This window comes from Mastacembelus armatus, chromosome 8 (genome assembly GCF_900324485.2).
Source record: "Mastacembelus armatus chromosome 8, fMasArm1.2, whole genome shotgun sequence".
In the NCBI taxonomy this organism is placed as follows: Eukaryota; Metazoa; Chordata; class Actinopteri; order Synbranchiformes; family Mastacembelidae; genus Mastacembelus; species Mastacembelus armatus.
This window is the reverse complement of record NC_046640.1, coordinates 17,527,611-17,554,812: the sequence shown is the minus strand read 5'-3', so window position 1 is coordinate 17,554,812 and position 27,202 is coordinate 17,527,611. Positions and strand designations below refer to the sequence as shown.

At 40.8% G+C, this 27,202-nt stretch overlaps 1 protein-coding gene across 1 annotated transcript; it reads left to right on the top strand.

The window, feature by feature from the left end:
* Window positions 1–996: 996 nt before the first annotated feature.
* On the top strand, window positions 997–25,176 carry LOC113141225 (Na(+)/H(+) exchange regulatory cofactor NHE-RF2). Its single transcript, XM_026325502.2, has 6 exons — window positions 997–1,630; window positions 2,434–2,727; window positions 16,723–16,950; window positions 22,036–22,189; window positions 22,348–22,466; window positions 22,573–25,176. The coding sequence occupies exons 1-6, from the start codon at window positions 1,418–1,420 to the stop codon at window positions 22,735–22,737; spliced, it is 1,173 nt and encodes a 390-aa protein (XP_026181287.1). The 5' UTR covers window positions 997–1,417; the 3' UTR covers window positions 22,738–25,176.
* Window positions 25,177–27,202: the final 2,026 nt, after the last annotated feature.

Genomic DNA, 27,202 nt, shown 5'->3' with positions numbered 1-27,202 from the left:
ATGTGATGTTATGACTCGTAATTATGCATAATTTATAGGCCTGGTCATTCCACACAAGACATGTCTTCCAATTAAAATATATTACTTCATTAATTTGATATATTTTTTTATTTATTATTGACTATTTTCACTCAATAGCTTCCAGGTCATGTGACATTATGACTCGTAATTATGCATAATTCATAGGCCTGGTCATTCTGCACAAGACACACCTCTTACAATTCAAATATATCACATCATATGTCTCTTACTGTTGTGGGCCAAACAGTGGTACAACCTTCTTGGATTCTCTAGGAAGGGTGCTGGAAGGAAAATATTAATTATTACATTTAAAATATATATATATATTATTAATATATAATTTAATGGTAAGAAGTGTGTCCACTGATCCTGCAGTAGTCCTACAAATGTAAGTTTTTAGTCAAAAGTTTACATGACCTGGAAGCTGCCGAATAAAATTCAAATTTCATCTAATCATTTAAAAATAATTCATGCCTTATTAAGAATTTCAAAGACTGCAGAGCACCCGACCTTTTCATATTATTTTTCTTATAACATGAATACATGAATGGAGAAAATGTTTTTCAGTTTGTTTTTTGATTGTTTCTTTTTTTTTAATGTTTGCCAATTTTTCCTTTTTTTTCTTCTTTGTCAATTATTGAGTGACGGTCCCTAAAACTGTCCGTTTTTAAACACCTCCGACGATGTAAAATCTAAGTGGACAGGCGCTGCTTCTTATGGAGAGGGTGATCTGTCGAATATCACATGTCAAACTGTAAATAGTTCCTTGCAAACTGGGGTCCTAGAAGAAGTTCACACAGCTTTGTTTAAATTGTTTCACATTTATTCTGAAACCTTTCCCTGACACTCGAGGGCAGCATTGGATCGTTGTGAACTAACAGTTTCTGTCCTGATTATTTCAGGCAGCGGTGAGAAAAGAACAGGGACGCCGAGCTGGAGGGAGGTGGCGCTATTGCGCACTAGACGCAAATAGGATAACTGCATATTCTTCGATCAGTTATGAATAAACGTTGAGGGAGAGGTGAGCGCACGGTGATCTCTGCGACTTTAACACAGCTCCAGTAGAAGTGACGACCTGCTGGAAGCTCAGAAGTCTGTGCGCGCTGTCACGGATCCGTTTTGGAGTCTCCAGCTTCGGCTGTGACACAAGACGGTGTGGTAAACTGATCGCATCGTTTTCATAAACTTTTCTGTCTTGCTGCATTTTGAACCTGGGATTTCTTGCGCATTTGGAGCCGTTTGCGTAGCTTTGTGTGTTGTGATATGGGGGAGAGCGAGCGTTTTGTGCAGATGTTTTCGCTCCGTGGAAGTTCAGCCCCGCGCCCGCTGTAACCCTCCACTTTGCATTTTATTATTGCGCTTTAACTGAACACTGCGGGTGGTTTAGAACAACGGGATGAAAATGGCCAGCGAGTTGAAGCCACGGCTTTGTGTCATGACAAAAAGTGAGAACGGGTATGGATTTCACTTGCATGGTGAGAAAGGGAAGAGCGGACAGTTCATACGCAAAGTGGAGCCTGGCTCTCCTGCAGAAGCGTCGGGACTGCGCGCCGGGGACCGAGTGGTTGCAGTGAATGGGGTTAACGTGGAGAAAGAGACACACCACCAGGCAAGTAGATCGTTATTCAGATTTGGTGCTTTAACATACGTCTGCGCAGGAGCAGCAGGTCACAGTGGCTGGCACGGGACGGTAACACACTCAGGCTGCTCAGGTACCCACACTGTCTTCATCCTGGAGTGATGAACCAGCAGTCTGCAAGTTCCTGATGTAAAACACTTTGTCCACACACAGACACGTTGTTTCGTTTGAAAAAAACGTCTTATTCTATTTTGCACTTTTCCAATCACATGTTCAAGTGATACTAACCTGCCTGCACAGTCCCGTCGTGTGGGGGTGTTGTTCCAGCCACTGACTTCTCTCACTGGTGCTTCTGATGAAAATCAGCAAGTCAGTGGTGAATGTTTACATGTTAAATCCCACAAATTCTAAAACAAATAAAAATAAAAGTCAAAATATAAATCTGTCACTGTGAATGACATCATTGGGAAAGTGTCTCCACCTGTTTTATTTCTCTGGGTTGATTAGTGATTAAATAGAAGCAGCAGGGTCAGATAAGCATTTTCCCAAACTCTGTGACACAGAGAAGCAGCCTCTCTGAAGGTTTCTCTCTAACTTTGTTGCAGCAGAGATAAAAAAACAAACAAACCTGTTGATTATTGTGCTTGAGTTTCTCTCTGCAGTTTGCTGCCCTGGGGCTTTGCATTTTAATTGAATAACATCTTAATTGTTAAAGACCCATCTGAACAGTCTCTTTTTGTTGGCAGACTGGTTGATGCTTCTGCAGCCCGCAAACGTTTTCAGACTGAGCTGCAGTTAGTAAATGATAATTACAATAACATCTCATCCTTCAGGTTGTGCAGCGGATCAAAGCTGTGGACAATGAGACCAGGTTGCTGGTGGTGGACCATGAGACACATGAAAGTCTGCGCAGTCTACGCCTCACGGCTACAGAGGAGATGGCAGTTCTCGGGACAGGCACTCCTTCGTCCCCCTCTCCCCCAGCCTCACCCTCCACCTCCCCATCATCTGTCCCATCCTCCCCCAGCAAGAAGCGGGAGAACGGCTCCTTGTCCAAAGAGCCAGTCACAGTGAGCAGCCAGGTGCAAAAGCCCACCAGGAGGTCACCATCAAAGGCCACGAAGACGGTAAGCTGGCCCATTGAACACATGTAGGTTTATGAGTAATATAAACATCAGCGATGTAACAGACATAACTTCTTTATTTCTTCTTCACTTATTGTCAGGCCTTTGTGCTCTTATCATTAAAAAATCTGGGTACACGGGATCCCAGATGTGATTTTCTGTGATCCTTATGTTGGTTCAGAAGTTTTGGAGGCAGCTGTGGGTCAGGTTTTCTGAGGCTAGTGGATCGATCCACGCTGCTCCTGCACATGTCAAAGTGTACATTACTGAACCCCAAATTCTCCAAATCATTAGGCCAACCTTTGCATAGTAGCACGCTGCTATAGATGAGGGTGTACTTGTATTATTCAAGTCATGGGGATATAAATCTTCCTTCCCTTAATTCAGTTTTAGGGTGAAGAATTGCAGGTTAAGCTTAGGTAAGTAATGGTTACAGTTAGGGGAAGGAATTAGAGGCATATTAGATAGAAGGCAGTCCAGAATGCTTATTTGATTTTTTTCTGTCTGTACTATAGAAATAATTACAAAAGCTGCATTTAAAAAACAAACCATGATAATCTTTCATAATCTTTTCTTTTCTTGTCAGTGCAGCTAATAATCACTAAATATCTTTTGATATCAGTGTAAACAAGATACTAAAGCCTCACCAACACAAATACTGTAACTAGCTTTAGCTTTGAAGCAGAAGCTTTCTCAGACTTTCAAATAAAGAGATTTGTCTATTCCCAAACCTGAGTTAAAATTACTAAATGCATTACTGAGCAGATTGTAGGTAGTGAGTCACGTCTGAACAGATTCTCTTTAGCTCACTCCAGACTTGTTTTCTTGCTGCCTTGCCACTTTGAGAATGGCCTAGTAGATGTCATGCGAGGATCTTTCCTGTCCTGTAGCCTTTCATGCATGTGTGCTGGAAATGCTCTGGAGATTTTCTGCATGTCTTTGTTTTATGCACGTTGCATTCATTGTAGGATGATACGTCAGAGGGAATATTTTTTATAGAGGCCTTCACATCTCACCTTTCATTGTTATTGTAACCTACACATTGACGTAGCTGGTTATATAATGCTCAGTGGGCATTTGAAATATTTTTGTTTTCATGTTTTTAATCCGCTGTTCGATATATTCCATGTTGACATGGAAAACAGGATGCGTTTCCGGCCGCTGTGTCTCTCCTGGAACGCTAAGGTCTGACCAGCTTCGGTTTCACATGCTCCCTATTGGCGAGACGAAGCTGCTCAGCTTCTGCTTTCTGCATTTACCCAACATGTGTTTTCACTTATTGTTGCCCTTCCAATATGTGAGCGCCCCTATTTTTACTAGAGCAGTGACAGAGCTATTTATTTAAATCTTAAATGTTCAGGCCTTGGTTTAGTGACCTGGGGAGAGAATCCCAGTGCTTATTGAGTTTCAGATGGGACCAGCTGAGACTCACGAAATGCTTAGAGGTTTCTTGTTTCTCTCTCAGACTTTAATGACTCTAATGAAAGAATGGAAAGAAAGTTTAGCAGGATGAGCCAAAAGGCATTAGCAGCACAAACCAAACAGCAGAGAGGTGGACGAAGATATATCAGCCCCCGTTGAAACAAAGATTTTAAACAACTTCATTGATGCAGGGAATGTTGATTGAACAGAAACTTCGTCCTGCTTGAACCAGAGCACTGAAACTTTCCTCTGTCGTGCAGTCGGTACCTTGTGAGTCCACAGAGAGTTCAGCGTCTCTGTTTTCTGTCCAATCTCAGAGCAGTTCCACCACAGATATGCAGACACAGCATTGACACTCCACACTGATGCAGCATATTTCCTACCTTGTGTGCAGTAGCCATTTGTCGATGTGGCTGGCAGGGAGCTTTGGCAGTCATGTGTATGCACATGAGAGTAATTACCACATCAAAAGCAGAGGGGAAAACAGACCATTGGTGTAGAAGCTGTTAATCAACAAGTGAATAACTGCACCTAAAAAATATAGATGTATTGCTCCTTGTGACTCTTTGTCTTGGTGACTGACTATCACAACTTTACGAGTTGCCATTTTGCCATAAGATGTTTCATTTTTCTTTTTCTGGTCTGTAGGAAAGTGCTGAGAGTAGCACATTTCTTCTCCTATTTTATTTTTTACAGAAAGGAGAAAAAGAATAAGGGAAAGAGAGTAGAGAGCATTTGGACAGAGGGAAGCCAAGACTGAGAGCAGCCAATAACAACCTTGAATATTTGTTGGAAGGAGTTTCAGGAAGTGGGCCCCCCTCTGTGGGGCAGGGGAGTGGGGAACGCAAAGATTTGCAGGATAGTAGAGTAACACAAGTGGGAGAGAGTTCAAGATGGAGGCTTGGTACTCTCCAAGCATATGCCACTATGTCAGTTATTGGGGTTTTGTATGTAAACATATGGATATGTCTTTTTTAACTATGTTTTCAGCACGTTTCCTTCTTATGGTTGATTGTCATCTTCATGCAAAACTCAGAGTTGATGGGGGGGACGCAGAGGGAAAGATACAGGGTGAGGTGAAAGGGACAGGTGCATGCTGGTTTTCTAATGCAGTTGAAACTGATGTGTGGCTGCTGATTTGGCCACTTACCAACAGTCAGCAGCTGCAGCTGCAGCAGTGTCTAACACACACCTCTTAGCACCCAGTGTCTCTTTCCTAAGACATCATTATTTCTGAAATGAATGAACATCCATAAATCTGGTCCTTATAACTCAAGAACTCCAAAGGACCATCACATTTTTTATGATTCTACAGAAACAACTAAATCCAGTGATATTTTTCTTTACATTCTTCAAGAGTGTGTCAGTTTGCCAAAATATAATTAAATATATAGAGGCCAAAAACAGGGTTCACTTTGTAAGTAACAAACTGACTGCATGGCAACATTAGACTACCTGTTTACATCCCTCAAATTCCCCAGATTATGGGAGCTGCAATTAGAGCAGGATTGTCAGTAAACAGGAATCTTTGTTGTCTCAAGAAAGAATAAGTGGTCTGATGTGTTTCAATAATAGAAATATGGCAGTGGACTCACATGCCAAAGTTGTGTGTCATCACAAACCCAAGAAGGTTTTATGTTTTGTTTTTTTTTTATTCTCTCTCCTCCATTCTGTCAAAGCATCATGAATCTTTTGCAATTGTAGTTCACAGTCTAAGCTCCTAAAGGACACGCAACACAGACTCACACACACAGGGATGTACATGGACACCGTAAAAATATGGGTAGACCTAGATCCTTTCAGCAACTATAATCACTTCCATATTTGCCCAATAAATATCCGCACTAGAGTTTTTGTGTGTGATCCTGGGTTACATGTCTCTGTATTTACCCTCTGCTTTATGACCACTCACCCCCCAGCTTTCATTTTCAATGCATTCCTCATGTTTACGTTCTTTCTCTGGATTTGCGGATTACAGTTGAGTTTTGTTAGAAAGCCAGTGTTTAGGTCATTATACTACTACTAATACTACTATAGACTAATAATACTATTAGTCTTGATGATGACAGTAAATTAAAAAAACAACCTTATGAAACATTTCCAGTCCTTATAAAGCTTGTTAAGAGTAAGGGTTTGCAAAAAATGTTCCCAAAAAATGTTTATTGTTGAAATCTCATTTCTTATCTAGTTTTAACCTACATTCAAGCACTTTAGTCAGGCTTTTGTACTTTAAGTCTACTCACAAATTATTTGTCAAGTACTTACAGTTGCATCGCATTCTTTCCAGGCCTGTTGCACTCCTGTCACACCAGTCTGCTTCAGAGCATCAGAATTGGTGCATCTGGAAGATACATAAGCACATTTTATTAAATATTATGAAAAGTAGTAAAAGGAAGAGATGGAGTTTTTTTTAGAATCATTCATTCAAATCTTGCTTGGGACCTTTTCTTCCTGTTGATATGGCCATGTTGACTTTATCAAGGTTATTTCCAAGACTTTTGGAGCTTATCGACAATGTGGCTTGTTCAGACACAAGTCCATATGAAACATTTGTAGTGGTATAGGTGACTGACCCAATTGCTAGCTTAACTATGTAAACAGTACTTTGTGATGAACAACAGCACTGTAATAAAATTCACTACATCATGTTCAGGATTTCCAGAAGCCTGCTGGAGATCATCTGCTCCCTATAGATCACACACACACAATCTGTTAAAACTGTTAGCGAGAGAGGAGTGGTGTGTGTCAGTAGCACTGGCCTGTGTGTGCACATATGTTTCTTTGCATGGTCAAGAATGTAATACAGCTTAGTGTGATGTATTAGGATTCATAACATGTTGTACATTTAATCAGTATGTGTGTCTGTTTATGTCTATGTAAATATTTGAGACTGTTCTCCCATAAAACATGAGACTGTATTTTGCTTGTGCAGGCAGCTCAATAAGTTACATTACACTGCGACATCTTGTGGTCGTGGAGGACATCAGTCTTTTCAGAAAATGGCCCAGAATGACATGTTTACAGATTTCACAAAAACTTACCTCGGCGAATTCGCTAAAAATGTCATCTTGGTGTTCAGGTCTTTTGTGGATTGTGGTGGTGGAGTGAAGCAGGGCTGCATGAGAAAACCATGGACAGAGAACAGCAGTTAAAGGTCAGGTCTTGAGGTCATGGGTGTCAGGATTGAATAAACACAAAGACAAGAGTGGCAATAAACAGCATCAAATTCAGAGGGACTGTAGGAGGACGTACCCAATGAGTGTGCTGCATTTAACACTGATGCTGACTTTAAATAGAGCTACAGCAAACATGTTTTCTGTTTTTGTCCATCTGCTCGTACATGGTGTAAGACTCTACTCCCATTTCTTGTTAGCATTATTTGTTAAATTGCCCTTTGATTTCTGGTCTTTGTTCAACTGCAACAACACATCACCGACCATTAGTTTATAACAGTACAACATGAGACGATGACTCAGGCCAGACTGCCTGACTCTGAGAGAGTCACATCTCTTCCTTGTCCTGCTCCTTTTGCCTGGGATAATAGGAAAAATATGTTGCCTGTCGGCTCTAATATAACAACACACAACTCTGGGGCTGTCTGGAGATAGTCTAGTCTTTGTGATCACCTGTGCACGATTTCTCCTTGCCACCCAGATGGATTGTAAAGGGTGAGCAGATCTAAAGTTGGTTCTTGATGCTTTGAAAAATGTCATGTCATTATTTTAGGTCATGAATGACAATGTCAGAAATCCTCTTCTCTCTCCTCTTGGTAGAGGAAGCATTTCATTTTTTTAACTTCATTTAATCTCACATGCAAACTAGCCAAACATTTCATATATACTTCAGTGCAATAGCTCATAAAATATACATTTACATAAATTTGACTTTTCAGCACCCATACATGGGTGAGAGTGAGTAAGTGCGAGATTATTTTTACTAACATCTGGAGTTGGTGCTCGACATCTCCTCCCCCCGTCTTTGAATACCAACGGTGTTACATCAAGATGCAGGGGTCTGGATTCCCTGTGTGTTTGTGTGTGTGTGTGTGTGTGTGTGTGTGTGTGTGTGTGTGTGTGTGTGTGTCAGAGAGAGAGACTAAATTTCTGGAAAACTCTGGAAAAACATAGCTTGTCAAGAGTGGGCAGCGAGGGTGTTTGTGTTGGGGGAATTAAAGGGTGGAATTTAGTGCTGTAGTAATGTCAAAGAACACAGACAACAGAGTATTGTGTTGAATGTGTGTGGGAGCCGACACAGCTGTGTCTCTACAGGTATTTCTTCTCCACGCAGAGCTGCAAATATATTCAAATGCCTTGTTAACCAAGATGACGCAGACCTGACCGTCTCTCTTCAGATATAACTTTGAATCAGACTTTACTTGAACTAAATTCTACATTTGATTCAGTAGCTCAGACTCAGTCTCTTGGCCCAAATCTTCAGCAGTATTTATAGATTGCACTACTTTTGTACAGCTCTTACTGGGTCAGAATGTGGGAAACAAGCTTCCATCTACAACCATGGTTCAATCACTGGTTTCGGATTTTTTAGAAATCATTATTGCTGTCATTTAAATAGTTTACTCCACAATGTCTGTTTGGGAAGCATACACTCGCACTGATTCTCCATCTCTATTTTCTAAATCTCATCTTTTAACTATCAGTTGTTGGATGTGGGACAGCGGAGCGTAGGTCGGCTTCAGCCAGGCCGAGGATCGATTAGTATGCTGCCCACACAGCAGCAAATACAGGAGGGAGAGAGAGAAACATGTATGGCCAGAGAGCCTGAAGTGCAGGCAGCAAGAAATTCTTCATTGCTATACCTCATCACCGCTCGGGAAAACCTTGAGAAGTTCTTGTTTTGTTCTGAATTGGGCAAGCAGAGGCAAAGTGTCAGCCTTGCTGTCACAACTGTTTCTCAGGTTTATTCCTACTCCTGAACATTCACCCTGTTCAGTCCCATCACATATGCAGTTTGAATGTGCTCTCTGCTGCACTCACAGCTGTGAGCCAGCAGACATTCCCACACATCAATCCATGAAATGTGTACACACATTTTTTAAACACACTCGGGCATTTGTTTCTAATGTCCCCTGATGTGTTTTGCTCAGCTCACACAGCAGCATCTTGGATCAGTTTAATTGCAGCCGCCCTTTCCTCCATCTGTAGGAGTCGGTTAGATGTGATGGGGGAGAGGCTTTGTATCCTTATGGGGCAACTGGGAATATTATAGATGTTTAAGTAACACTTGACAAATGAGAAAAGAAGGTTTTGTTTATGTGCGTGTGATGTGATGCGCTTGACAGAGGATGTGTGTGGGGTAACAGCAGACCACAGTCCTCTCTGACTGATTCATTATACTTGGGAAAGTGGGAGAGAGAAAAGTGTATCTACAGTATCTACTGCCTCTTGTATACGCACACATATACAGAATTACATAAAACATGAGCCCTCTGTGAAACATCCGCACAGTGTGTTTGTGTCTCCAGGCTATCACATATACAATACCCTCGCCTCCCTCTGGGCTTTAAATAAACACATATACAGGGCTTTAAACTTGTTTTCCTTATTGAATCATCTTCAGATTATTTTCTCAACTAATTGAATATTGTTTGATTTATAAAATGTTACAAAATAGTTTGCAAGATTTTCTGTCACATTTTCCCAGAGTCAAACACAATGTCTTATCCAAGCAACAGTTCAAAACCCAAACATATCACAGAAGTACAGTGGCCCTGAGGTGCAAAACAGCAGAAAAAGAGAAAACACAACAATTCAGTTCAATTCAGTTTATTTATATAAGGCTGAATCATTGCTGTCACTGTTTTTATTTTTTTTTTTGCTGTTGTATTTTTTTTTAAATGTTGTTTTCTGTTGTTTTGCACCTTACAGCCACCGTGCAGAAGACTAACAAAATAATATTCATTTCATTTGACAGAAAAATGTCTTTAATGACTTGATTATTAGAATTTCTGCTGTTTTCTAATGACTAATGACTTCACCAAGTATTTAAACAAGTGTTTAATGTTAAGTTCTACTAACATGCATTGATCATATAAACATATTTGCACACCAAAACACAGAAAAACACACCTATACTTGAGGGGATGAGGGATATCTGCCACACACTGATAACAGGGGTGTGGACTCTCTCACACTCACACACACACACACACACACACACACACACACACACAGATCAGCTGCTTTTTCTGTCACACTCACATGAAAAACAGAGAGAAGCGAGAGACAAAACTGACATGAATCTCATGGAAAATAAACCATCATATTTAAAAATAGACAACCAGAGAAGACACACACACAAAGCAGCACACAACTGCTGAATATATCAACAGCCTATACAATTTAAATTTCAATATCAGTGCAAATAGGAAGGAATGTTGTTTTCTGCATGTGACTCTGTTGTAACAAGAGGCATTCAAAGACAAGAGAAAAAGTCAGAGGAAGTGCAAGGGTTAAAGTGTATGGACTGAAGGAACTGTGAAATATCACCATGTGGAGGGTGGATGGGTGAAGCACAAAACAAATAGGCGATTAAAGAAGAAGGAAGTGTAGAAAGACAGTGAAAGGAAGATGCAGAAAATGTGTGAGAGGAGTTCCAACCACCTGCTGGTTTGACTTCTCTCGTTTCATAGTTTCACTGACATCCTCATGAAACAGAGATGTTGTGACACTTATGGTACAGTATGCTGAAATTGATTAGGGGCAGAGTCTGTTTTGATATACGGTATAGCTTATGTATCTGGATCATCCCAATAATGTGGTCTGTAGAAAAGCTTGGACTCATTTTGTGGACTCTGATGGAGGATGTTGTATGTATGTAATAGCCCTAGCCCACAGCTGAGACATGGCAGCAGCCTGGGGACATATTTGTTTCAGTTTGATGTAATTGTAATTGTGCCATTGAAAGACACCACAACAGGCTTGTTGCACATTTTCTGTTTTGCAGTTAAAGGGCGCTAAAACAGAAACTTCTGTGCACATGTAGAGCACATTTTTACACACTCTGCTGCTGTAACACACTTTCTGTGAAGAGGTGGTTCAGAGGGTAGTAGTTTCAGCTTTCAAACTTCATTGTGTAAGATTGCAACACAGTGTGTGTGTGTGTTTGGATAGCTGAGTCAAAATTGTGATGACTGTAATTTGTTCTTGTTAAATTTTATACTGGAGTGTAACGTGGAACCCCCGAGAGACAGATAAGCCTTGACATTTTGATGTGTGGAGAATAAATGGTGCAGTGTCCGTTGTGACTTTTATCATTTTCTCAAAGGACAAAAATGTGCTAAGTGAAATGTATAGTGTTATTTTTGGCATGAACAAGGCTCATAGTTTATAGATCTCAAATGTTTGGCAATTAACTGAAAGTAAGAGACTTTTTACAGCATGAAGTGACAGCCAGCAGCTACAACACACTGCACAATATGTTTGCTCCAGCTTCAGCTTGTTGTTAAATGACAACTAATATCAACACACATGGATGCATCAGTACAGCAGCTAAATTTGGTTTCTATCATGGATTCCCATTCTGTGAGCTTTCTAGGAAAAGCCACCTCTGTCCATCTAAGGTACAATAAGATTTGTTAGCCTTAAATTTACTTAAAATTACTGCTCATAGCAGAAAATTCCCCTGCAGCACATTCCTAAACATTGTGGCATTAAAAATGAAGGCACCACATTGGCTATTAGACGCTGGCAACAAGACGTAACAACATATCATGAGACTGAGGTGCATGAGGTGCAAGCATGACTGATACAGTACATCAGTTTCGTGATCTTGTTTTGTTTTGTTTTGTTCCTTCCACTACATACATTCACTCTTGTTTTACACATTCCAGCTTAACACGCCTCTCTCCTTCACTCACTCCTGAGTTATGATCTCAGGAAATACTTAACCAGCATGTACAGCACGTAACACACACACAGTGCAGCAGAGCAGGGGACTTTGTCAACAGATCTCAGCAGGTCTGTCCTGACAGAGCAGCAATGGACACACACACACACAAAGCTAGCCCTTCGTAACACAGAGCTGTTACACAATACATTGCACCAGTGGGAAATAACACTGGTTATTGAGATCTCTGGCCAGTCCTTGTGTGCTCATGTTCTCCCAGCTATTCTTCCTGTCCTCCACATGCTGTGCATCATCCCCTCCTCTGCATGTCCTATTTCCTTTCATTTTTCCTAGTCCTTCCCTCTTCCATGACTCAGTCCTGTTGCTTTTGTTTTCGTTCCATCTTTCCTGAATTCTCACTTTTCCAAGCTGCAAATCCCTTTCTGCTTTTCTGCAGCTGCCTGTCATCTCCTTTCCCTCTTTCTCCCTTCCCACTCCTCTTCTTTCTCACCCACTGTGAACTGGCCAGATCTGCCTTTTGTGCTGATTGAGCAACACTTGAACCAGCTGCATGTCAGGCAGACACATACACAAACACACAGATACACACTAACCAAAATGTGTGAGAGACAGCAGTCATTTCTAAAGCTCTTTTAAATGTTTCTCACATGGACATTTCTAGCAATTTAAAAAGCTGTTGTCAGACACCAACCAGTGCACAAAATGAGATTTAGGTCTATTAAAAACCAGAGAAAAGATCCCCCTCACACGTGTGACCCCTTACTGGACACCACTATGAAACAATGTTACTCTTCTTCAGCTGCTTTGGCTACACGCTTTTGAAGTGGAACTCAAAATTTTACAACCAATAAAGCAAAATGAGACAGGGCCATGGTCACAGAGGCACAAATATGGTGCAGGTGCTGTTTTGCCTTAGCTGTTTGTTTTTTGGCGTAAAAAAACCCAATAAAGCCTGTTTTCCAAACTTTTGTCTGGAAAAACACAAGTCTGGACTAATTCTGGTTCAAAGTTGTTCATAATAGCACAGAATGAACTTTCTGCATTACTCAGAAGAATTAGTAGAATCAGGAGACTTACCGTCCAGAACAGGCTAATTCACAAAGTGTCCCACAGATTGGATGATGTGTCTTAGAGTTAATCTACTCCTGTCTGATAGTTAGTACTGGTTCTACTGGTTCCAGTGCTTTTGCAACCAATTGTCAACCAAGACATCAACAAGAGGCTGAACTGCTGCTGTTGTTTATACTTCCCAGGTCATCATGCAACATCATTCTGATCTCTAATTAATTTTACATACGCTAACTCTAACACTGGGAGTTGGTAAAAAACGTTATCTCCTGTTGATGTCACAGTTGTTGTAGCCGATCTGTCTTAAAACCTAAAGCCTGTAAGGGTCTTAAATATGCATTTAATGGCTACATGCATGAAATTGTGTTTAAAGGGTGAGGTTTACTGAACTTCTATGTCGTAAGCCCAGCTGGAAACCAGGCTGTCATATCCAGTGGATTTTTCCGAGCAGAAAAATAATACTAACAAAACGTTTTTAGGTCATGGAAGAACTCTTGTCGAGTTATGGAAAGTCATAAAGATGTACATCAGGGCCTAACCCTAACCCGAAAAAAAACAGTTTTAGTTTAACAGCAAATCAGATTTTCTCACAGCATTTAATTTGCTTTCTTGTTTGTTTAACCTGCTGTCTACTAGCTGCCTGTTAGTTCTCCCTTTTATTCAGCCATTTGTCTACAATGATGGATGTGTTTTCTCTACATACATGTTAAACTGAAAAAGTCCATGCTGGCAGGTTGTTGGCTAGTTGACCTCCTGATTCATTAGAATAAGCATATTAAGTTTACAGTAATCCCCTATGGGCAGCGTGCAAGTGAGAGCATTGTTGACAAAATGTCCTACGTGCATATACACAGGCACACACACTGACTTAAAGTGTCTTTGTAGGGTAACATCATACACAAACACATTGTGTTGTGGGTCAGCAGGGAGCCAGTGATAGTTGGCTGTGAAAGGGTTAACAGCGGTCATGATCCATCTATTGCAGTAGGCCATCACTCAATTATTCAACGGGCTGCGATCTAATTTCATCAACTGCCATCACCACTGCCAGCAGCCACACAGAGGGAAATATACAGGACACATGTATCTGTGTGTGTCTGTGTGTGTGCACAGATACACATAATACACATATAAACAGGTAGGTCTGCATTCTCAGTCATGCAACGCTGAAACCTCAGGCTGGTCCTATTGAGGCTGTTACCAACAGAAACCTACAGACACACTACTACTGAGTTAAACAGGAGTATTGTGTGTATACACTCCCCCACATATATTCTCACAGACTGACAGAAACAAAGGCTGATTGTGGCAGGAAACTAAAGGAATTCATGGGATGGTACTTGATCTTTTGACAGCACATCCTCCCGGTTTGCCACCAGGGTCAGTAGGTTTGTGTGTTGGGTGATCGACCTCCATAATATTCTGCAGTAGGCGTAAATTATTCCATATTATTTCCTTACAGAAAAGCAGCCTGCTTTATTGCAGACTTTCCATGTGAACATGTTTTTAGCAGTGCTGCATTTGCATGTGTGAGCCTGGAACAAAATCTAGATCCTGTGTTTTTTTCCTATTGCTGTTTCTCCCATGTGGGAATCTGTTTTGAAAACTGTCCATACTGATAACTGACCACTTTCCTGATGACAAGCTAGTTTGCTGACAAGGGGGGAAACATTACACCTCATTTTTCTTTCTCCCATGAAAACATTTTTTCAACAAGGTTCTGTTCAAACAAACATGGTGACTGTGTAACATTTGGTGGCTTCTCAGTTTGGAGAGGTTGTGTGGTAACTTCAGGCTTTCCGATCCTCTTTGGCTGACACTCTGAAAACCTTTCAGTTCAAGACTCTGTCCCATTGCACTTTTATCTAACATCAGTACAGATTAATGTACTTTGACACAGCACAGGACACACACACAGAGTCGTCCTCTAGCACTGACAGATCTGCAGCAAAATTACACAATGAAGCTCACACAGACCAAACTCACTGCACGAAAAGAACAACTCAGAAATGTCCTAAATGCACCAAATGCCAAAGACAGAATTTAAGAGATGCCACAGGCCTCAGGGGGTTATTAGTGGGGTGCGGACAGGCACTGAGAGGCAGTCGGAGGTTAGATTGGCAGACGCTTGCTCTCCTCCACATAATGGCTCCCAGCTGTGCTACTCTCACTGTTTATGTTAGAGGAGTTCTAGTGCAAACTCTTCCTCCCCATCATCTCTTACTAGAAACCTTGGTCATCTTGATGTTTCTGCACCGCTGTGTCTCTGTTTATCTGTGTATCTATCTGCTGTATCTGCATAACTTGTGCTGTGTCTTTTCTTGAACTCTCTTTCTCAATCCTCTCGCTGCATCTAATCTTCTCTCCCTCCTACGCGCTCCCTCCGTCCTTGACTGTTCCCTTCCTCCTCCTCTCCTTTCTTTCTGCCATGTTTCTCATTCACCCAGGATCTCAGGACGCTAATACATTTGATATGATATTTTTCATTTTGCTCATCCTTCGGAGACTCATCCCTGTTACTTCCAGCCAGGAAAAGGGTGGATTTGGGGGCATCATGAGATTTGAACCACTCTGAGAAAATCTGTTATGACTCTCTCTCTTCCTACTTCTCAGGGCAAACTGCCCAGTTCGCTGCAACCCTAAAGATTTCAGTGCTTGAAAAATTCTATGTTGCCATCTGTGTTATTTTTTTAAAGGATGAGGGCTGGAGTGGGAGGCAGTGTTGTGGTGGCTGAGGCTTGGTCATGAATTTGCAATAATCACATGAAGAGTTTGTTTAAATTAATTATATGTTTAAAAAGAGTAGTTCTCTTTTTTGTCAGAATAAATCACAAACCATCTTTTCCTTTCTAAACACTCCGGTACCTTTGCCTCTTTCTCTCGCTCTCTCTCACCCTGCCCACATGCTCCATATGTATTTTTAGCAGGCACAAGCTGGACCCTGGTGCTAGCTTCACATATGCAGTGGAAACAATAGACCTTTCAGGTTGCATAATGTGATTGCAGATCTGTCCCATGCACACAACATGTGTACCATATTTTCTAGTCCCCTGAGGGTCACTGAACTCACACTTTACCTGTCTGTTACCTCACAGCTAACATTAGGCGAGGTTACAGAGATGGCCTCCATCTATCATTCCTCTCACTGCACATTTTTTCTCTGTGTGTAGGTGGTAAATCAGTGTGATCACACTGTAGAGCTCAAGGCACAATTATACAGCTTCTATAAATGTCTTTATCCCGCCTGCTAGAAGTACCAGTGATATGCTGCAAATAGACAGTTTCACTAATCACAGAATGAAGTATAAGGTAGAATGAAATCTACTCCATGAGTGTCTGGCAGCACAAAACGAAAATGTGATAAGGAAGATAAATGTATCTAACTAAAAGAATGATTTATATATATATAGACATATATTTTATCTGTATTCTAATTATAGCTTTCTTGGAATATGCAGTATTTTTTATAGGAAGCAGTTATCAATTTAACCCCTGCCTTCCACCCAAAGAGAGCTGGGATAGGCTACAGCAGATTCCCATGACCCTAAATAGGAATAAGCGGGTATTGATACTGGATGGATTGATGGATTGTCCAATTTAAAATCAGTTTCTTCTTCTTAAATTCTTATCACTCACTTCCAGGAGCCCTCTACGCAAGAAGAAGCCCATACTCAGGTCCAGGCCCAGTCACAGCACCAAGTTGACTCATCCAAGTTTGTTCCTCGTCTGTGCCACCTGGTGCGGTCGGAGACAGGCTATGGCTTCAACCTCCACAGCGATCGGTCACGGCCTGGACAGTACATCCGCTCCCTGGACCCAGGATCACCTGCAGACCACGCTGGGCTCCGGCCACAAGACAGACTCATTGAAGTAAGAAGGAGTGTGGACGATACAGGAGATCTATAAATGTCAATAGAAACTATTCAGTTATTCAATTCAAAAGTTCAGTCTAGACAGTTTCTAACAACTGTAAGTAGTCAACACATATGAAGCCAAATACATGTGACATGGCATGACATAGGTTAGAGTGGGTGCTGATAAGTGAAACACAGTACAGGGTGATGGAGGAATGAGAGGATCATGAAAAAAAGTAAACACACTAATGAGGTGATAACTGATAAATGATTCCGAGTTAGTGTGGTATATGTCAAAGGTTGGTGTGGTTGATGGGACATAAGAAATGTTTTTAAGAGACATGGTTTTTCTGTGTGTTTGAGTCCAGTTCATAAAGTCCAGATAAACTGATACATACTTATTAATTTAACAGATTCTGTTACACAAAACAAGTAAGTGAGAGGGAGGAAGACAACCTGTGTGCACAAACAAAATCAAACAAAAGTACAAAGATGAGTCAGGCCTGTGCATTTCTAAAGATAGTGACGTTTTTACCAACCTCTCAAATACATACGTGACACTCTATAAATGTACTGTCACAGCTGTAATTAAGAGTCTTGCACACACACAGGGTCTGCTGTCAGGACAGCTCCGAAGGGTTCCAGGTCTGTAAGGATAACAGGACCTGGGCTCAATCTGTCTTGTGTGTCAGACTGCAGGGGAGAAGAGAGCCTGGTCATATGGCTGAGGAGACCTGGCTATAAGTCACTTTCATCACAGGGGTTGATGTGAGTTGACCTGGGGAGGGAGGAGGGGGCAGTGTGTCAGTATGTGTATGTTTCCTGATAAACCTTGAAAGTAATAGACAGAGTGAGTTTTTAACAAAAGAAAACAAATGCAGACTTTAAGTCTCATTGACTCAATTCTCCAACACAGTTGAGGACATGGGCAACAAAGCTCATGTGTGTTTTGTCAGCTTCTTCCTGCTTTAACTAAATACACACTGGCAACAATGTCAACATTTTAATAAGGTGGTTTTCATTTGAATGTACTGTACACACAAAGCATTCACTCTTCATTCCCATGACTTTTGCCCTTATTGGCTGTACGTCAGGGTCCAGGCCAGGATGCAGAGCAGGCCAAACAGGACTGCAGCAGGGTCTGTTAGTAAGGTCAAACAGAGTTCATTTAGACTTTAGGTGGTGGTTTCGTATGTTATAGACAAATTTCCTTTAGGGGTTTTGATGGATTTTACACTTTAGGCAGCTTATGGCTCAGCAGTCCATGACAAACCTGCCTGAGACTTTAATTTAGCCTGACACACCAGTATTTTTTCTGCTCCATTACTGATAATGCAGTAATGCAGCAGAGCCTGTTTTGAATATGTTTATTTATTGGTGCTTTCAGTAATTCTCCTCTTTATCTTCTCCTCTGACTCTCAGTAACAAAGCACATCATTTTGCATGACTGAATTTTTCCTTCAGCAGACATATTGTCCAAGCTCAGCAGCTGGAACCTCTGAAATGTTCAGTGTAGCTTTTTCTTTACAGTGTGACTTTCATATTAGAGTGAACTGAATTCTGAAAATGACCGACAATAGCATCAACTCTATATAATATGTTGTTAATTAACTAAATGGAAAACCATCACCCTGACCCTGGAACTACTATCTGGGGAGCTGTGTGTTGTAAATCACACTTCAGTGACAGACTTGGCATTAGGGGATGTTGATGTGCTGGTGCTGCACTGGAACATTAGATGGATGGTGAGAGTGTGTGGGAACATCCTGTAACATAAAACGGACATAAATCGAGTAACACACACTCATAAATGCATGTACACACACAATGAAGATGGAAGATGGTCAATTAAATAAGCCCTGGCAAATATACATGGTCACATATTTCCAAAGCAAAGATCTACTATAAATCCCAGCTAAGAAGTAAATGGTGGATCATATCTACTTAGTTTAGGGCTGAAACATAGTCAACTGACAGAAAATTATTCAGTAATTATTTTGAATTTTTGAAGTAGTTTTTCAAGCAGAAAAACATTTTCAAACTGCAGCTTGTCCAGTGTGAGTTTTGGCTGTTGACTGTAAATTTAATGTCTTTGTATTTTGGACTGTTGGACAAAACAAGACATTTAACTCTTGGGAAATGTGATGGAAAGTTTATACAATTTTCTAACTAGACTAAATGACTAACCAGTTACTCGTGATAATAATGGATATTTTCAGCTCTCTATTTTCAGTTTGTGTGAAAAACAAAATGTGTGTTTACTGTTTGCACAAAGCTTTGGAGATTTTGGCATTAGAAATGTCTTTGATTCTCTGTGGGATGCCGTATGTTGTATGTTATCAGAGGTGAAGTGTTCTGGTAAATCTGTGGTTTCATGCCAGCTTAATAATTGTAGCCCACTGTATTAGTTTTGTTTGGACTGAAAAATCTGAGCTGCTGTTGGCTTAGTTGGCTGTGCATATGTGTGTGCGTGTGTGTGTGTGCTGATAACTGCAACCATCTCTGACCGTGCGTCAAGACAGCACTTGTCTTATCTGTCAGCAGCTTGTTAGAGAGGTGAACAACCATGACAGCTCTGTCTCTCGCCGTCACCACGCCCCATTACACTGGAGGTGTATCAGCAGCAAGCGTTGGAAAAGCTATGAGGCGAGCTCAGCTTTCTGCCGATGTCTGGCACAAATACTGACACCAGTGAACGCCTCATCAGCCTCTCTGTTCTGTATGAGCTCAACAGTCTATATGTCACAATAGTGGGACACCAAAGACCATACAAAGACATATGACCAGTTCACACTCTCCCCCTTATGTCCCAAAACAACACTCATTTATTCTTCTACTGTTTTGTAGAGTCAATATTTAGGGCACAGGACACTTAACGCCACCTTAATTAATCAATCCAGAAATGTGGTCATCCCTAACTTTAGTGCCATCTTTTGGACTTCAGTAAAATGTGGTGCTTACATCCATGTCAGACTCTTAAAACAAACTGTAGTGAATTGATAATCCATTAGCTTTTGCTACAGTGCCATCATAATGTGACAGGTCTGTCCAGTACTTTGTTTTATGAACAAATATTTGCATGCTGACTTAAGATGGTCAACATGATAAACATTAGACCTGTTGAGCATCAGCATTTTGGCATTGGCCTTTTAGCAAGCTGGTGTTAGTATTTAGTACAAAGCACAGCTCAGACATCAGTCTCACAGAGACACTAGTGTGGCTGGGGGCTCTTAGTCCTGTTCTGTCAGCAAGGGCCCAGTGAATCAGTGAATATTTGGTCTGGGGTCAATGAACATGACAAAAACATTTAAAAACTTGGTCATCGTTTGGTGAGATATCACAGTGATGGGTCTTTCATATTAACCAAGAGTCTCAAAGTAAATGATTTTCTATAGTTTTATGAAGCTAAACTAGATGCCAGAGAGTTAAATGTCAACACACTGCATGTGTCATGTTCACAGATGTGTAGATGCATTTGATATTGTTTGTTTTGATCAATCAAAGTTAGTCTGTTTCAGGTTCCTCTCGCTCTCACACACGCAAACCACATCAAAAATGCACCGACGTCAGGTGTCTTAACCCTCCATGACTTTGATGAGACATGCATTCATTAATACACACACACACACACACACACACACACGAGTATCAAGAGATTCCCTGAGGTATAGTCCCATGAGAAGCCTCTGTACTGTTCCTACAGCATGTATTAATTAGCCTTGTGGGCAGAGAACAGAGTGTATTGTCTTGTGTGGGATGGGCTGTTAATGAAGGGCTGTGAAACATGACACAACACCTGTTGTTTGACTGAATACAAAGATGCTTGTTCTTGCTGTATCAAACTGTCTGTCTCCCTGACTGACTGATGATCTGTCTGTCTATCGTGAGAGGAGAGGAGCTCTTCACATTTTCCATCTGTTCATCCCACTTTTTCATGTTTCTTCCATTTAGTTGAAACTGTCATTTCCACTTCTCTCACTTCCTGTTTTTGCTATGAAAAGCTGTAAGTTTTTCTCAACACACCTATTTGCCTCCAGTCCTAATATCCCAATGTTTTTTTTCACCAGTTTCCTCATTTGTAAATTAATGCAAGAAACAAACTTATAATAAGCAGTGAATTTTAAAGAAATTTCCCGTCAGGACTCTGACACCTGAAACCAGCTGTATAGCCACAGTGCAGGAGAGCCATCAATAATTGATTGTGTACGAACACTAACCTGGCATGGAGCAAAGCCTCAGAGAAGCTAATATCTACCCAGTGCTGTTGATAACCCTTCAAATTCACACAGCATCTTCATATGACCAAGCAATAACAAGCTACTGTGTTTTGCTAACTAGGTGTAAAATTAAAGACAGTGTTATCACAGAGATGATTAGCCACATGCATCCATATTCATTATGTCCTTTAGCTGTTTCTGGTCCTGCAACTAGAAATGATTTAAGAGTTCTCTCGGTGTGGTTCATGGTGACTTCAGGCTACTTCTACAGCTTCTAAATGCTTTTCTGAATCACTTTTGCAAGAGTTCATCATTTATAACAAGAGTCTGAGCAGCACTGTGTAGAGTGGTTCAGCCACAGTTAAAGGTACAGTACGTTCAACAGTTATCAGTAAGTTATTGCATGGCTCCCCCTACTGGGTGAATGAGGTAACACAGGCTCTCAGTTTTGTAAAGTACATATATCATGTATATGGATAAAGAGTGAAGGGAAAACAATGTTTAAACAGGTGTTGTAGTCAAAATAAAATTGAATTTACCTGAGCAGAGGACATGTCTGTTGAAAACACAAAATCTTCTTTGGGTGTTTATAGGAAATTAACTGGGATCCTGATGAGGTAAAGCTTTGTGGGAAAAAAGCTCAAGATCCAAATGGCTGCTGTTAAAAAAAAAAGTCTCCAACAGTTGTTTTCAATCACATTTACCAAAACCTGAGTAGAGAGGAGATATAAAATCATTTGAAAGCCTGACACCTGAAATAACCATCTTCTTCACAGCATGTAATGTTGTCTGCTGGTGGAGCTCTAATAGTCAATGCATAAAACAAATAAAAAGTCTCCTTTGTTTCTACTAAACCTTGTTTCTTTTGTCTCTGTCTGCTTCAGGTAAATGGTGTGAACATTGAGGGCATGCGCCATGCAGAGGTGGTGGCTTTCATAAAGAAAGGGGGCAGTGAGACCTGGTTGTTGGTGGTGGATCCAGATACAGATGAACACTTCAAGAGGAAGGGGGTTATCCCCACAGTCAATCATCTCAAAGGTAGGACTGCATTACCCACAAGGCTGTGTGGACTATGTGAACTTTCAGGAAGCAACTTTGTTGAGTAGGTTGTGGTCATGTCATTCTTGGAAGTAATCACACAGAATGCAAAGCCTGAGTATCTGGGTAACATTTTCTTTGATTGAATTGTTTCACAGACTACGATGGCCCATCCATGTCCAATGGCTCCCCCAGTCCTCAGATCAATGGCAGCTCCACCACACAGTCCATCAGGTCCACACGCTCCAATTTCAACAGCCAGGGCCACAGCACACAGGTGGGTGTGGGCATTCATGGATGGTTTGGTGTCTGGTACTGCACATGAAAAGTCAGTACTCTCAAATCTGTCTGTATTTTCGTTTTCAAAAATATCTCCTGAGCAGCTTGCAGATGATGAGGGCAGCCGGCTGCTGGACCCATTTGCTGAGATGGGTCTGAGTCTGAGCGCTACAGCAGCAGAGGAAAAAATGAAAGTACATGCCAAAGAGAAGAAGAGGGCACCACAGATGGACTGGATGAAAAAATACGAGCTTTTCAGCAATTTCTGAGACGTTGCCTCCTAAGGACACTCCAAAAACCAAAGGACAGAGCTCTCTGCAGACGTCTGCGTGGATGAGGTTGTGTTGTGGAAGAACACCACTCTTACCACTCAGACCATGTTTTTCTTAAAGAAAGAACCAAGATGACCCTATACAGAAAAAGACTGTTTGATCCCGGAATAAAAAGTGACAACAGGATAAATCTGTCCAATGGATTTTACTTTTGTTGCCTCTTCAGAGACTATAACTGCTACTTTTCCCTCATTAAAAACAACACAGAGACACACATACATGGAGGATGATCTTAAAAATCATTGTATACATGTACTTGTATCAGATGGTAGTATTGCAAGTTTCCACAAATTTGTCTAAATCCCCATCATGGCTTCTCTACTGTAAGCATCCCATTTTCCCATTCCCAAAAATGAGTCAGGCAGTTATTTTTATATTTAAAGGTATGAATAACTATAAAACCATTATGCCATCATCATAGACTCAATTTTAAATTGTTTTATGGACACTGTGACATTAATGATTGTGGACATTGTTTGATTGTGGAGTTTAAGCCAGTCAGAGGATGTTGGCAGAAGATCACTGTGAAGGAGCAGAGACCCTCCACCTCCAGCCCACATAGAAATTTGATATAACCACTGAAAAAGAAAAGAATGGCTGGTTGTGCATAATGTACTCTACATGTATTTGTACTCTTACATTGAGTTAATTAAGTGACCATCACCCAACTGAAGTGCTGCTTTATCCAAAAAGGTATACTGGCTGGTTATTTAGCACTCAGTCAAAATAAGTGTATCACCATTAACAACTTTTTCCAAAGTGCTCCAGTTCATATGTGGATATGTAAGCGAAGCTCCAATAACAACAAAGGTAATAAGAAATGAAATCTTGTAAACTGGAACGAATACGGAGGAATGGTTTCTCAGGGCAAATAGCATGATGAGGTTTTTATTGTTGAATCTCCCATATGTACAGTAGAGGGCAAACTTACACCACACAGAGAGCTCTTTTTACACTTAAACAGAGGAGATGTTTATCCAGCTGTCATTCATCATCTAACAATTTTCCCTGAAACAAAAGTCAATTCAGTTGAGGTGGAAGAAGGAAATTTAAGAGCGTTTGAAGATTTTATTACCAGTGGTATAACTGAAGGCAAGAACTGAAGCGATATAAAGGACACTTTTATGTTACTATGTTATCGTTACACATTTGAACAACGGTTCAAAAGCAAGATGATAAATGTGAAGGCAGACAGTTATATAATAGCAGAACCAGCTGTCGAAGGAATATTTAATGATTGCAAGGCAGCCAACCATTAATTGGTCAGTATTAATTATTGTCACGAACCTCATATTGAGTTTATGAAGGAGCTGTCATGATTGTACAGATTACAGTTAACTCTTCATTAATGGATAACCATATAAATTAAAATTGAAGGAAGAGGAATTTCTCAGAACGTATTAGTGAAGGAAGTGTGCTGTCTCTGGTTTCAAAGCTTCTAATCAATGAAATATGAAGCAAAATGCAAAATAAAATATGGCAAAAGGTTTTATTAGTGGGTGAAACTTTCCTGGAAACACGTTTCAGTTCAAAGGGATAATTCAACATTTTGCCCCAGGTGCATTTTTTTTCTGCTTATCTGAGCTAACTGGCTGAATGTGGTAGTTTCATATATACCAACTAGTCATGAGCGTAGCATCAATCTCCTCACATAACGCTCTACCAGAAAATAAATAAGCATCTTCCAAAATGTCAATCTATTCCTTTAATTAAATAAGAACCAGGAAATAAAGCGGGTTCAAAGCTCAAAGGTGCAATTAGAATATTTTAGGCCAAGCCTTTTTTATCAAAGAAACAGAACAGAAACAGAGCAGAAATTATGCTGGAGGGAAGGGATGTGATTAACAACAACACAAGCTGTGAGCTAACAGGTTATGGGTTGAAAGGCGTGTAGGAGAAGCACATAGAGAGGTCAGAGATGCTCTGGAGGATCTAGTGAAAGAGACTGTGGGAGCCATGGAGCTTATTGAGGATTATTACACATACAGGGACAGCTGTCATACACATGCACACACACACACACACACATTTGGAACACAATCCATGTGTGTAGAGAAAATATACATGCTGCAGTCCGAGCAATGTTGGGATAACATATTCTAACAAGTGGATCCTGCAAATTGGAGAAATGTCAATCTGTGTGTTTTTTATACCTATTCAGACCCTGACTTTTACTTTATCACAGAATAAAGTAGTGGGTTGGCTCATGTTATGTTCATCAATCTATATGTTCTGACAGTCACAGCAAAAACTCTGTTACCACAGCTGACGCACATGTATATACAGTAAAAGCATCCAGTATATATGGCAGGTTGCATTTTTCAATAAAGTGTGACAATAGCAATTTTGAATATATTAAATTGTTGTTGCCATCTGTCTGAATAATCTTAATTGTGTTTCTCTCTCGTCTCCTGTAGATGGAATTCAACACTCTGTCTTCAACTTTTTTTATGCAACTAAAACTGCAAATGATCCCCCTCTTTCACATTCCTCCTTTTTATTGGAACAGTATCTTTCATTTGCTCTTGATTTCTCGCTCTTTTTCCCTCTCTCTTGTCGAGGATTATGCTGGCATACAGTTTCACTTTCAGCCTGTTCTCAGAATTCTCCACCAACCAGCTGCTGTGAGCTTTCAGACCAGGCGAAGGTTAAACAGAGGTCAAAAGTGGTGTGTGTGTGTAGTGCATGTAAGTGTAACTGAAGTTTGGAAAATGTGTATTTGCGCTTTTATGTGTACTGGATCTCCATTGTCTGCCTTGTGGCATATTTTGTCTGTGTCTGCATTCATTCTTAAATAGACCGTGGAAAAAGTAATCAGCTCCTTCACTGACGTCCAAGTATCAACACAAGAATGAAGAAAGAAAAAAAGTGATTTCTAAAAGCTTGAATGTTTTCTCATCGAACTGTAATTAAACTTTCAAACATAAATGCACTGCTTTGGGAAAAAATTGCCAAAAAAATATATATTTTATATGACTGATGCAACATTTCATTGTTGTTTTTTGTTGAGGTGGATTTAGTTTTTACATACAGTTTAGTCATCTAGTCCAGTGGCACCCATTTCCTTTCATCATAAAATGATAAAAGGAAATGAAAGGTAGTCACACTTTTACAAGCTGCAACATCAGTCACGTATGTATGAATGAATCAGTAATTCTAATGCAATTATATTAAATATTTGGAAATGGACCATTCCACATAATGAATATCTTTAGTTTTGATGCTAGTGTTTTGTTACTATAACTACAACAAGTATGTCAGTGTCAACAAAACAACAAAAAACATCACAAACTAAATACTGTCTGACCACTAGGTGTCTCACCACCGGCATTTAGAATCCAGGAAGTGGGCCAAACCTTGCCAGCATGAGGCTGTGGGCACATCCAGTGTCCTACCTGATCTTTGTCAAAATGTAATGCTACACGTGGGCACATTATCAAGCTCCCTGGAGGTTATGGCAAGGCCGAGTGGTGACGGCAGCACATCAAAGGACAGGTTCAGTTCAAAGCAGTCTGCAATTTCAGAGCAGTAAAAGCAAAAGAACAGAAGCAGAGAATAGAGCCACAGGTGGGCACTTTCTATTTAGCCTGGCTCAGCCAATGTAGGCATGTCTACTTACTACTGATGATAGATGATTGCTTGTTGTACACCCTAGGTTTCTGTTCTCTCATATCTTAGACTTTAATTTAAGTTTAAGTTAAACAATTTTTTCAAAAGTTTTCATGTGTCTTTTTCAGCCTTACTTTTAGCATTTTTTGTGTGCGTGTGTAAGTGCTTCCTCTGTCTCCTGCTCAATAGCCCACATCCCCACCATCAACCCACCCGAGATTGAGTGCCACCCATTTAACAGTGGCAGGGCTGCCCGGGATGCAGCGGTGCCCACAGCAAGAGAGAAACCAGAGACTGACGAGGAGGGGGGGAGAGCAAGACGGGGCAAGAGGGGGGAGTGAGTGCGTCCCCATGGCAACTGTGTGTTTTTGTTAGCGCTCGTGAGTCAGACAAGCAGTGACTCACAGTCAGGAGGAAACACACACACACACACACAGTCACATTCATACTCGCACTCCCACTTACTCGAAGGGAAGCCAAATAAGGACAGCTACACCAGTGAGCACAGAGGGGGAGAGCGACAGGGCAGAAAGATGAAAAGAGAGGGGAATGAAATGAAGAATTTGTACAAATGCACAAAAATCAAGATAGAAAAAAATAAAAGCAAAGAGTGTGAGTAAGAAAAATGAAAGGCGTTAACACAGGAGATGGGATAGGAGCATGCATGCAGCAAAATGGGGGAAGCTGACACAGCCAGAGGGCACGAGTGCAGGCACATACCCTCTCCCAAGAGCACCCTTCTCATGGGTGGGGGTAGCGGAAACACACACACAGACACACCCAGTTTGTGCAC

Coding starts and splice junctions, on each gene's coding strand:
- LOC113141225 (XM_026325502.2), top strand. CDS start 1,418: ATGAAAATGGCCAGCGAGTTGAAGCCACGGCTTTGTGTCATGACAAAA. Junction 2,728..16,722: donor CATCAAAGGCCACGAAGACG/GTAAGCTGGCCC, acceptor ACTCACTTCCAG/GAGCCCTCTACGCAAGAAGA. Junction 22,467..22,572: donor GCCAGGGCCACAGCACACAG/GTGGGTGTGGGC, acceptor TCTCCTGAGCAG/CTTGCAGATGATGAGGGCAG.